General features: G+C 35.8%; 1 protein-coding gene and 1 long non-coding RNA gene across 3 annotated transcripts; both read right to left on the bottom strand.

Annotated features, from left to right (window-relative positions):
• Positions 1-162: 162 nt before the first annotated feature.
• On the bottom strand, positions 163-972 carry LOC127865816 (uncharacterized). Its single transcript, XR_008042775.1, has 2 exons — positions 855-972; positions 163-402 (listed from the first exon to the last, which is right to left on the bottom strand). It is a non-coding gene; the product is annotated as an uncharacterized LOC127865816 (long non-coding RNA).
• A 1,918-nt stretch (positions 973-2,890) lies between these two features.
• On the bottom strand, positions 2,891-10,396 carry LOC127865812 (putative chitinase 1). Of its 2 annotated transcripts, XM_052405829.1 has the most exons (6): positions 10,230-10,396; positions 8,502-8,679; positions 6,935-7,081; positions 5,467-5,578; positions 5,016-5,144; positions 2,891-2,923 (listed from the first exon to the last, which is right to left on the bottom strand). In XM_052405829.1, exons 1-6 carry the CDS (start codon positions 10,342-10,344, stop codon positions 2,906-2,908), a joined length of 699 nt encoding a protein of 232 aa, XP_052261789.1. In that variant the 5' UTR covers positions 10,345-10,396; the 3' UTR covers positions 2,891-2,905. The 2 variants fall into 2 exon arrangements, with proteins under 2 accessions (XP_052261789.1, XP_052261788.1); XM_052405828.1 differs by lacking the exon at positions 2,891-2,923 and having other exon boundaries at positions 4,914-5,144.
• Positions 10,397-11,535: the final 1,139 nt, after the last annotated feature.

Genomic DNA, 11,535 nt, shown 5'->3' with positions numbered 1-11,535 from the left:
GGGGTTGTACGCCGCCTTCATCGAAAGCCAGACAATACTGTCATAATCTATGCAAATTACACACATGATATTTTCTGATCCGAAAGGTAAGTGGCATGCACGCTAAATTGTACCCGTTTAAATACTTTCAAGATCTGACACGCAGCACTGACAACAATAAACTCACAAATTAGTTTTTTTACTTGGTTAGTCTATCTGAGTACACACACATACGGTAATTATGTCCCAAACAAATATCCCGCGTATCATGCTTATCCTACGATAGCATTGTCGGGACTGATGATCAAATTCAGCGCGTTCATCATTAGGGTATTGTCCCTGTTCGCAAGTTCCGTGGAAGTCATCCAGATCTATAGCCCAAACCATGGCACCCGCTAGACCCTCCGCCCGAAGGTACTGGGCCTTAAAGAAAGATGAAGATACGTGTGTTAAATTTGAAGTAAAAGTAAAGGCATTTTCAGGTAGGGAAAGCAAACGTGCTTACTTTTAAGGAGATATTATGGATGCGCCTTAAGTAATGTCGGATGTAGATTTCGAAACGTTTCGGGCTGTATAAGTAATGATGCACAACACATTATTTGGATATGTTAATTACTTTTAGTGGTGAAAATATAGAAATCAATTTCCAGATTAGTTGTCTGCTATTGATTACTATGACTCTAGTTTGTGGTTGGAATACGCGCATGTAATTTTGTTCACGATAAACAACTGTTAAACTGTTCGGATGGCACAACATAGTTGTTTAAAAACATATTGTAAATGAGTTGTTAGACAACTGAGATACGGACACACTGGATTTAAATATATATTTCAGGGGACATTAGGACTTTTTTGTTTTTGAAAAAATATGATACCTTTTCGCGAATGCTGCCCTGTCCTCGTACCCGACCCATAGGTTGTTATGGACAAAGAAGGGAACGCGCTCGTTTGATAGCGTAGTCGGGGTTATCTGGTGCTCTTTTATCATCTGGCCACCTGTAATTTCATGGTCTGCCGATGGGTCATGCTCTCTCGTTGGTTTATGAGTATTAATTATGTCAAGGACCTACACATGCAAATACTTTGAGATGAACGGCCTTTTCATGTGCAATTATGATTTATCTGATATTAAACTTGCAATCGATAGTAGATTTATATTGACCTTTCTCAACAATACGATAACAATAAAATGAAAAGCAGAACTTGATATAATTAAGTAGAAGTGACAATACGGTCCTGTTTTTTCTTATTTCCCTTTATATTTTAATGCCAGTAATACAATTGCAGTTTTTCACACAACACTTACAACAATTATCAGCTGAGTTCCATACACCATAAATATTTTGCCCCTAAAACCAAGAACACGTTAGTATGGTGGGGCCTCGGGCGGATCAGTTAACAGTTTGTTGGTAACTAGCTCCAGCTCGTGCGGTTTCTGCAGCGCAAAATCCAACTTTACGTCTTATTAACAGCACTGCACACTGCTTGGATGGCTGTCATTCTGTTGAAGCCAGTGTCTACAAGGGCAGTGAACATCACCCGGAGTAGCAGGAAATCCTCTTCACTCGACTTTTACGGGGAGCAGCCGGGTACTACAATCCTTCTCGCGACATTCTTCCATCAGCTCTGTATACCTCAAAGCATTTATTTCCCTCACGTTGCACTTTTAATTCTACCACACTGATTTTCTTTGCATGGGGTGACGAAAAAAAACAATGTGTGGGCGCAGGTTTGTTGGGACGATATCAAGAGATTAGCGGTGCTGCCTATTAAGAGCAAAACATTTACATATGTTTTTTATTGTTACCTGATAGTAAGGCATTTCGTGACCCTCACTGCTGGGTGCACCCACGGTGTTGTTGTTGGGGTCAACCAGGGTAAAGGATCGCCCGTAGAGCGGCAACCCCATTAGCAGCTTACTCTGGCGCCCTTTCTGACACCCACAACTTAACAAAGCGATCCTATAAGCAGAGAAGTAAAGCCTATAATTCACCACAGCATTGGAATGTAACATCTGTGTTTGATGGATTAAAGTAAAATGTGTTTTTACATAATATTTGTCAGGAAACTTTAATAAATTATATTTTTTACGTTTTCTTTATATTCAGCTGCGAAAGAAGTCATTTTAACTACATCAATATCATGCAGTGCTACATATTGGGTATTGGTCTGTATCAACCGTATGTCCAACCATTGCATCCACTATAACATTATATTTCCTGAGAGTGTAATAGGATGAAATGTATATTGCAACTTTATTTGCACTATCTCAAATTGACAGAGAGAGCCAACCTAGCGTCTATCAATCTTACGTTTACAAATAACGCTTATATTTAATCATTCAACCCCTGACGCTAGCCCCATCACACATTAACCATAACTTATCAGCCTTTTTACCTCTTGCCCGTAACCGAAACCTAACATATAAACATTCACTCTCACAATAACTCTTACCTCTTACCATAACAACCTTATCATTGCCTTAAGCCTTCAACCCATTACCCTCTTAACCTATAACCCTGCGAATCACCAACCAACATCCACGAAGAGATTTGACTGCTTCCGGGCATTTTAATTCCATTTTATGTTGTTAACCAGAGAATGATGATGGACTCAAATTTAAATGTATTCTAATATTTATGGTGTATGTAAGTTATTTCTATTCGCGTTGAAATTTTAACAGCAACGCATATACAAAAGTCCAATTATGTAAAAAAAAGCACTGATTTTCATAGAAACTATTATAAGCCATAAATCATTCCAGATCTTTGTGACTTAACTTGTGAATACAGTGCCTACATTTTACATGCAGAGCAAGTACCGCAGCGAGTAGTTAGCTTACCACGCTTAAGTCGAAGTCGCTGTAGAGGGCGCTGTGGACGTTGACGGTGTTCTCCCACTCGCCGTGAAAGTCGTACATCATCAGTTAATCAGGTCGGAATACCTGAGGATCAGGGGGCAATATTTCTGGCTGATCACCAATTTACAATGGAATAATAGAAACGCCATCTCGTTTTCCACATATGCAGTATTTTTGTTTTGTATTTTGTATAACAGTTATTGACATCTTCACAAAATAAGCTGTGATTATAAATGAACTATGCGTATGACGCACTAAATATTAACATTTTCACACAAAACATACTCCAATGAAATAAAATACATATGCAATGTAAAGATCAATCTAAACAGCTAGTTACTGAAATAAAGGAAGATATTTGAGAGAAAAAAGGGACAATCAAGGGATTAAGACCTAGAGCTAAGAACATAATAAAGTAACGAACATTGATAAGAAAACAATATATAATATTGTAATGCGATACAGTATACCTGGCGAAATAAATAATTAATAAAATCACTGGAATAGAAGCAACATTTTTTGAAAAAATCAACAAACGTGTGTGTATGTTTAAACTAACAAACAGTATGATGATTGTAGATGCATTAAGTTCTTATTATGCCCCCCTTCGAAGAAGAGGGGGTATATTGTTTTGCACTTGTCGTCGGTCGGTCCGTCGGTCGGTCGGTCGTCGGCGTCGGTCGGTCCGTCGGTCCGTTCAACCGAATGGTTTACGGATGATATACTCAAGAACGCTTACGCCTAGGATCATGAAACTTCATAGGTAAATTGATCATGACTCGCAGACGACCCCTATTGATTTTCAGGTCACTAGATCAAGGTCATGGTCACGGTGACTAGAAACCAGTAAAATAGTTTCCGATGATAACTCAAGAACGCTTACGCCTAGGATCATGAAACTTCATAGGTACATTGATCATGACTCGCATATGACCCCTATTGATTTTCAGGTCACTAGGTCAAAGGTCAAGGTCACGGTGACTTGACACAGTAAAATTGTTTCGGGATCATAACTCAAGAAAGCTTACGCCTAGGATCATGAAACTTCATAGGTACATTGATCATGACTGGCAGATGACCCCTATTGATTTCAGGTCACTAGGTCAAAGGTCAAGGTCACGGTGGCTCGACTCAGTAAAATGGTTTCCGGATGATAACTCAAGAAAGCTTAAGCCTAGGATCATGAAACTTCATAGGTACATTGATCATGACTGGCAGATGACCCCTATTGATTTTCAGGTCACTACGTCAAAGGTCAAGGTCACAGTGACAAAAAACGTATTCACACTACAACTGACAGCCCCATATGGGGGGCATGCAATGTTTTACAAACAGCCCTTATTCTATATAAGTTTTCGGGTTATTATCTTAATAACTTAAGAAAATATCCGAAACTTTATACAATGGCTTTTAAGTTAAAAGTATTTAAGCTGATCAAAACGAATATTAACAAACATACACTAGGTAATGCAATAATTTCCCAATTATTAATGAAGAATATTTATCCCACTTGTACAGGCTACAGCGAATTCGATTGATTAAAGCCCCGTTGATTAAATATCTGCTATAAACCAAGGCACGAAATGTCGTAATTTATTTCGACAAAATGACGTCATAAATCCAGCGAAATTATCCAGTTAAACTAATTTTGTTTAAATAAAAAGGTTTACTGAATAGAAAGTGGGATAAATAGAATAATAGTTAGTGTTGATTGTAGATCAGGTTTATCATGCTCGGCACGAAAACGAAAAAGCAGTCGCCAAGGCTCGTGCTTTTTGTTTCTAAGCCTCGCATGATAACCTGATCTATAATCAACACTAACCAATTATTCTCTCTCTATATAATATACTATAAGATTTTTCAGGAAAGATGACGTACGATTATTATGCTATGTGGAGATTAAATTGTCCTACCACTACGGCTATTATTAAGAGAAGTATCTCATCATGAATATTTAAATTGCAACGAAAGAAGAGTTTGCAATAAAACAAATGTGAAGTGCAAATAGAAAGGATCATAATAATATCAAGAGTTTGTCAACATTAACGTAAAGATATGAAAACTTGATTCTTTCAAATATAATTTCACGTCACGTTGGTGGATGACGGCGTTTTGTGATATCTAACTGTGATTTTCCTGTCGCATTGTCGGATGACGTCAGTGTGTGATATCTTACTGTGCTATTCCTCGTCACATTGTAGGCTGTCGCAACGAGGTCCTCGTGACTCCCACTGCACATGTAAGAAGGAGTCGGTCCTCGACCTTTCTGCACTTCCGGATCGCTTTCGAATGCCTCACGCACGGTCTAATATTGCATTAGCTGACATTGTAATATCATGGTATGGTTTTACAGTACCTTATAAAAGGTACATCTAAACACTATATGTTTATTTAACAATGTTTTTAATACAAGACCTTCCCCTAATCATGTTTCAATATTAGTCTGAAATATTATCCATTCATCGACTTTAGTGTAGAGTTGCTCAACATTTATGAAGCAGAGTATGATTTATTGTTTGAGTATATGTGAAATGTAATTTATCCTCAAACAATATATAGAGAAGGGGTTGAGCTACGCCTTTACATACAACTTCTCCGGTCAGTCTGTATTCCCACACATCCCATACCTTGAGTAGTTGGACAAAACGTTGCTTCTCTTCAGGTTTTCCGCCTCTATATTCAACACCAGGGTATTCCCAGTCAAGGTCAAGGCCATCGAAGTTATGTGTTCGCAAGAACCTGTAAAACCACGGCAATCTCTTTAAACCATAAAACGGTGGTTTTTGTGTTATTTTACAACATGATAAAATTATATGGTGTTTTCACGATCTAATAACTAGGCAATATCAGGGTGCAGGATCAACGGAGTTCACAGGGGTTTACATAAGGGCTGGACAGAATGTAAACACATCGGTAAGAACTTTATTTTTGCATATAACTTTAATGCACTAGTTAAAATTCGTAAGTAATTTAAAAAAAAAGTTATTTGAAGAAAGCACTACATACCGGTGTGTTTACATCCATTAACGTTCAATTGTAAACCACACTAAGTCACGTGATGTACCATGATTATTGGCGATTAACGAATTATAAAAGAAACTTGACACTTGAAATGCAATCAGAATAAATATTTGGTTAAACCACGAACATACATGTTTTTTTTTATAAAAAAAAATCAATTGCTAACGAAACAAGTATTACTTCTGCGTAAACGTCTATCGTAGTTTATAATGCCAAATAAAATAAATAAATAAATACACAAATAAAAGCGCTATTATGTGTGTGCAGAAATACTAGGGGCTTGGTACTTTGAAGACGACAATGCTGTGACTGTACGTTCTGTTCCACAACAACACGTTTACAAAGGTTGGAATTAAAATAACAGCATTTTATGAAATACCGTTAGTGCCATCGTGGTTAGACATTAAAATCCAGAGGGCGACAATACGATAGTGCGATAGAACAATGGCGACAATGCGATAGTACGATGGCGACAATGCAGCATATCGTACTGTAGCCATCGTAAAATCGCATTGTTGCCATCGTACTATCGCATTGTCGCAATCGTATTGGCGCACTTTTGTCATCAAACTATCGCACTATCGCATTGTCGCCATCGTAATATCGCACTGTCGCCATCGTATTGTCGCACTGTCGTAATCGTATTATCGCACTATTGTATTGTCGCCATCGTACTATTACACTGTCGCCATCGTATTGTCGCACTGTCGCCATCGTACTATCGCATTGTCGCCATCGTACTATCGCGTTGTCGCACTGTCGCAATCGTACTATCGCATTGTCGCCATCGTACTATTGCGTTGTCGCCATCGTACTATCGCATTGTCGCCCTCTGGATTTTAATGTGTAACCACGATGGCACTAACGGTATTCCGTAGCATTTTGTTTGCATAATAAACGTCCTTGCAAATAGGGACGTAAGGTATATTCAGAAATTCAAATTGAATAGACATTCGATTACAGCTTTTATTGAAAACGAGACATTGATTTACTTGTATTAAGAATAAGTAATGTTACTAACTACAGCAATTATTGCAAATTGGTACGTCGATAACTTCACATGTGCTTGCTTACGTTACGGCGTTTCCAGCAAACTGGTTCATCAAGTCCTGCGAGGATACAAGCTTGATGAAGGCTTCAGTTCCCATGGCCCAACCTCCCACCGAAGCGATGGTTTTCAGACTCCTATTCCTCTTCTTGAGGTTGTTGAATTGTGTCATACTGGTAAGAGAAGATCAATACTCGTTTCAACAAATATAGATCTGGAGCCCAGAGCGGATTATATGCTGCTCGACCACTCTTTATAATGCCTTTCAACCTTTTTTCTATGTGCAAATTGTTCTATTAAATTTGAAAAGAACATGTTATCAGCAACATTGAGGCTTATTATTTTAAATAATACTTTTGAAAGATAAAGATAGAATACATTAGCACGTTATACTTACATGAGTTCTATCAAATATTTTTTTTATAACCGACTTGAAAACATACTATCAAAACTTAAATAAATTAAAGTAACTGCTCACAATTGGTCTATCTTTGTAATACAACTATTTGAGCTGCGCATGTGATTTTTCTTGAATGTTTCTCTATTATAAATAAATACCTAGTATATCTAAGGGTATTGTTTCATCAGTGTACTTGAAAATCATCAAACATCATACATGATTTTCACAGTGTTCACAAACGAACATTCCACGGTCTTCTTTGATAGTGGTCGCATCAAATGTTTACTAAGACAGTGCCTGCAGTCGATCCCGTGTTTCACTTTACATGAGTGACTATTAAATTATGAAAACAAGGTTTTGGCAATACTAAACGCAATACAAGAGTCCCTTAGTTGGTTTGAAACCGATGTCAATGAAAAATGAAACCCCTTATCTATGCGCTTGCCATGTGTTATACACAAATCCAATGTCCAGTTTGCACGACATTATTAAGATTTGTTAATATAATTTTTCAGACGATTAATCGCTGGTGAAAAATGTTTTCCTCATTACCGTCACATTTATAATAATGTGTTTACTTAGTTTAATGATAATATCTGAAACCCTTTCTTTAAATTATTTCATTAAATTCTGTGTTTATCAGAACTCAACTGACATTTCGAGTTCTTTGGTTTCATTTGTGTATGTGCAGACAAACGGGGTCTGTAGAGGAAGGAACTGACAGACAGAAAAAAGACAATCATATAGTAAAATGTGCATGATATATTTCATGATACTAGTAATATCTTAGTCAATGTTGAGTAATTGCACCCGTTTAATTATGACGTTAATAAGATTGACCTGACGTTCGACTTGCTGCGAAACCGAAACGTTTTGCTAGATTTAACTTGGTCATTTATAAGTACAGCTCGTTTGTCCAAGAATACACGCGGAACTCTTTAACAAAATGCAGGGTTTTATTATATGATATGTACTTTTCTTATAATTTTAGTTTTTGAGTAATAACATGTTACGTTTTTTTTCTCTAGTTTTACTAATATTGACCCGACCTTTGGCTTCGGCTAACAAATAGGGGTCAGACACAATCCTCAAATAAGTTTCATAAGTTTCCATGTTGTATCTAATTTCTTTGGAATTATTGAGAAATCGCTGGATGACATTGGCTATATTATATAATAAGAAACATTTCATACAGGGTCTCTGGATGCGGTGGGTCCGGTGTTGGTATAATCCTGGTGGCAGTATCGTCCAGGTCCAGAAAGGAATAGGACAGGTGCGAGCACAGAGAGGGGTTGATGTCTCCAGGGCGGAGTGCGTTCGGGGCGTGACGATTGGACGCCCACGATCCGTAGTAGCAAAAACGGTAAAATTCTGGAGGCAACCGTAAGTGTTATTATGATGAAAATACTACAGCATTAGTTACTTAAAGCGAGAAAGACCGTAATGAGTTATTGAAGCTACAAAGCAATTTTCATATCCCTTATAGTAAATACAAATACAAAAAACTGATTATAATCTTATCTTAATTGCCTATTACAGGGAAGTATCTTTGATATAAAGATGTATATGCGGAATCTAAAAAATATTACTATTTGGTGGATGATTTTTGAACTGTATACTAGTATATGGACTAAACGATCAGAGTACATCGATAAGGGTATTTAGCTTTTTTTGCTTATTTTCCAACTGCTTATGGTGTAAATAAACAAATGCTATTCAGTAAGTATAGTAAGTTGTGCCTCAAGGACCAATAGTTACATAATAAATCGTAATAAATATTAAAATAAACAATATCTTTTATATGTTGATTTTTTTCTTAAATTGAGATGCATTTTATTCTTAAAAACGTTTTAGTTTTCATCCATGGAATAAATTTTTAATCACAAAAGGACGTCAGGCCCAAGAATGAAAAGATAAGAGTATAAATTGTAGAATAAAGTCTACATAAACTTAGTTAACAGTATCGATATAGTGTATGAAAAAACAAAAAACAAAAATCGGCACTGTAGGATTTGCAATTTATGTAACGATATTAAAGAAAATATGCCATGCTGACTCACTGAAAACAAATACAGTTAATCTTTATTGCAAACAGATACTTTACAACAATTTATATTTAAATATTTATCAAAATCATAGACGCTGTGTACACTTCACGTCTTAACCACTTTTGCTTTTATACACATATGAATATTCAAATGGCAAATTTGAATTAAAAAGGACCTTTGTTGTAAAGGTTTTCATTTTTTTAATTTCGATGCTATGATTTTGAAGTTTATGTACACTTCAGTGTTCTGTGTCTACTACTGAACTGAGTTTGAGGTTTGATATGCCTTAAAAAGGTTTACTATTTCAAGTGGTGACACGTGTATTCATTTTCCTGATTTGTCTTGGCTAATGAAAGTATAAATAAATAAATTAATTAATAAATAAATATATATATTCATAATATATATATGAATACTCACGTGTTTGCAAATTTGATTTGATGATAGAATCTGTTTCAATACATATAACCGTTTTTGTTCGAGATACATTTTATTATTGAGTTATAAGTAATATTTTCGTTTGAAACTGTTGACTGAATATACTATTATTTGATACAGGCGGCATTTTATTCTTCTTATTACTGGACTCCAACAGGTTTAATTTTACAACTGTTTTATTTTGCTTAAATGCATACTTATAGCTGGCGTTATTTTTATGTAGAAGTTTTTTGTTTTTATAATAACTATTTTGGTAAACAAAACACCAGTTGTTTATTTCTAAAAGTATGTTTGTGTTATGTTTATGTAGTATATTGTGTGAACGGTTTAAGAAAAAGGGAAAATTTAAGAAAACATAACTACTATTGTTTAAGCAAATAGAACTTTATAGAAAATGTTACTTATTAAACAAATATAATTAATATAAATAAATACCTGTTAAAACGCAAGGTAACACCAATAGAATACAGCCAATGAGTCTAATAACGCCCATTTTTGAATGTGTGGTTTTAGCTATCTTCGTTGTGTGAAGGTGACCATTTCGGAACATTATGCTATCATTTAAAGATACTCCACACTTGCAATAAAAGTTGTAGTAAGGTTGTCATGACACAATTTGGACGTCTCAAGTCAAACAAACTATGTACAATCTCACAACTGGGCCACTTATTATTGTAATAATTAATTGTGATTTGATAGATGCTTATTTGTGTCGCGTTCTGAGAAAAGTGGGCTTAATGCATGTGTATACAGTGTAGTCCCAGATTAGCCTGTGTAGTCCGCACAGGCTAATCAGGGACGACACTTTCCGCTGTTATGGTATTTTTAGTTTCAAGGAAGTCCCTCCTTACCGAAAATCAAGTTTAGGCGGAATGTGTCGTCCCTGATTAGCCCGTGTGGACTGCACAGACTGATCTGGGATAACACTTTACGCACATGCATTAAGCCCAGTTTTCTCAGAACAAGGCTCATTTGTTTTCAAAATCAAATCGTTCATTTCAATTGTTCATACGTATTCTTTTCTGGAATGCCAATGCACACCGTGCTGTGGGATAAATAAATTTGTACTCTATACACTTTGAATATTATCAGTTAATAATTATGTTCTGTTCGCCGTTCGCAAGATATCTTGTTGGCATTCTTATCTAATGAGAACTTGTGTTGACCTTATTTTTACAACCCTCCTTAACTTCAATGTATGTTGGTGTGTTTAAATGATTTAATAATGGTCAATAAATGTAAAATCTAAATACATCGTTTTAATGTCATTAAACAAGCTTGACATTGAAAAGCTATTTAGTAGATCATACTTAATAATGAATTGTAACGACTGTGGCTTTGTTTCCAAGTTCCTTTATATTATTGTACATGACTTTAAGTCGGCAAAAAACATTATTATACAATATAGTTCAAAGGATCAACGAAAGGGGTTCAATCTGATCCGCAGTACCATGGCGCTAAGACTGTACACTACACTATAAGCACATATAAAATCATACTCAAAATATTTGCAGTATTTCCGATGATTCGGCTCGTTGTTTACATACCCGATTCAATCGATTGATATTTTAAGCTCATACTACATGGTAACAAGTTAACAAATTGTATTTAATAATCAATGTTTTCAAGTTTCTGAACTTTCAATAGTCAAGTTGTTCGACGAATAATTAATACAAATAAAATAGAAGTCTGTATTTGTTGCTTGCATCACAACGCTTGACTTTGTCGGATTATATTAACA

The sequence above is a fragment of the Dreissena polymorpha genome, chromosome 2 (assembly GCF_020536995.1).
Source record: "Dreissena polymorpha isolate Duluth1 chromosome 2, UMN_Dpol_1.0, whole genome shotgun sequence".
Classification (NCBI taxonomy): domain Eukaryota; kingdom Metazoa; phylum Mollusca; class Bivalvia; order Myida; family Dreissenidae; genus Dreissena; species Dreissena polymorpha.
Note: the sequence above shows the minus strand (reverse complement) of the source record. Positions and strands in the feature narration are given on the sequence as shown.

Excerpts from the sequence above, each read along its gene's own strand:
- LOC127865812 (XM_052405828.1), bottom strand. The coding sequence starts at position 10,344 with ATGTTCCGAAATGGTCACCTTCACACAACGAAGATAGCTAAAACCACA. Across the intron at positions 8,680-10,229 it reads GTTACCTTGCGTTTTAACAG|AATTTTACCGTTTTTGCTAC; the intron begins GTATTTATTTAT and ends GGTTGCCTCCAG. Across the intron at positions 5,579-6,934 it reads TTTGCTGGAAACGCCGTAAC|GTTCTTGCGAACACATAACT; the intron begins GTAAGCAAGCAC and ends GTGGTTTTACAG.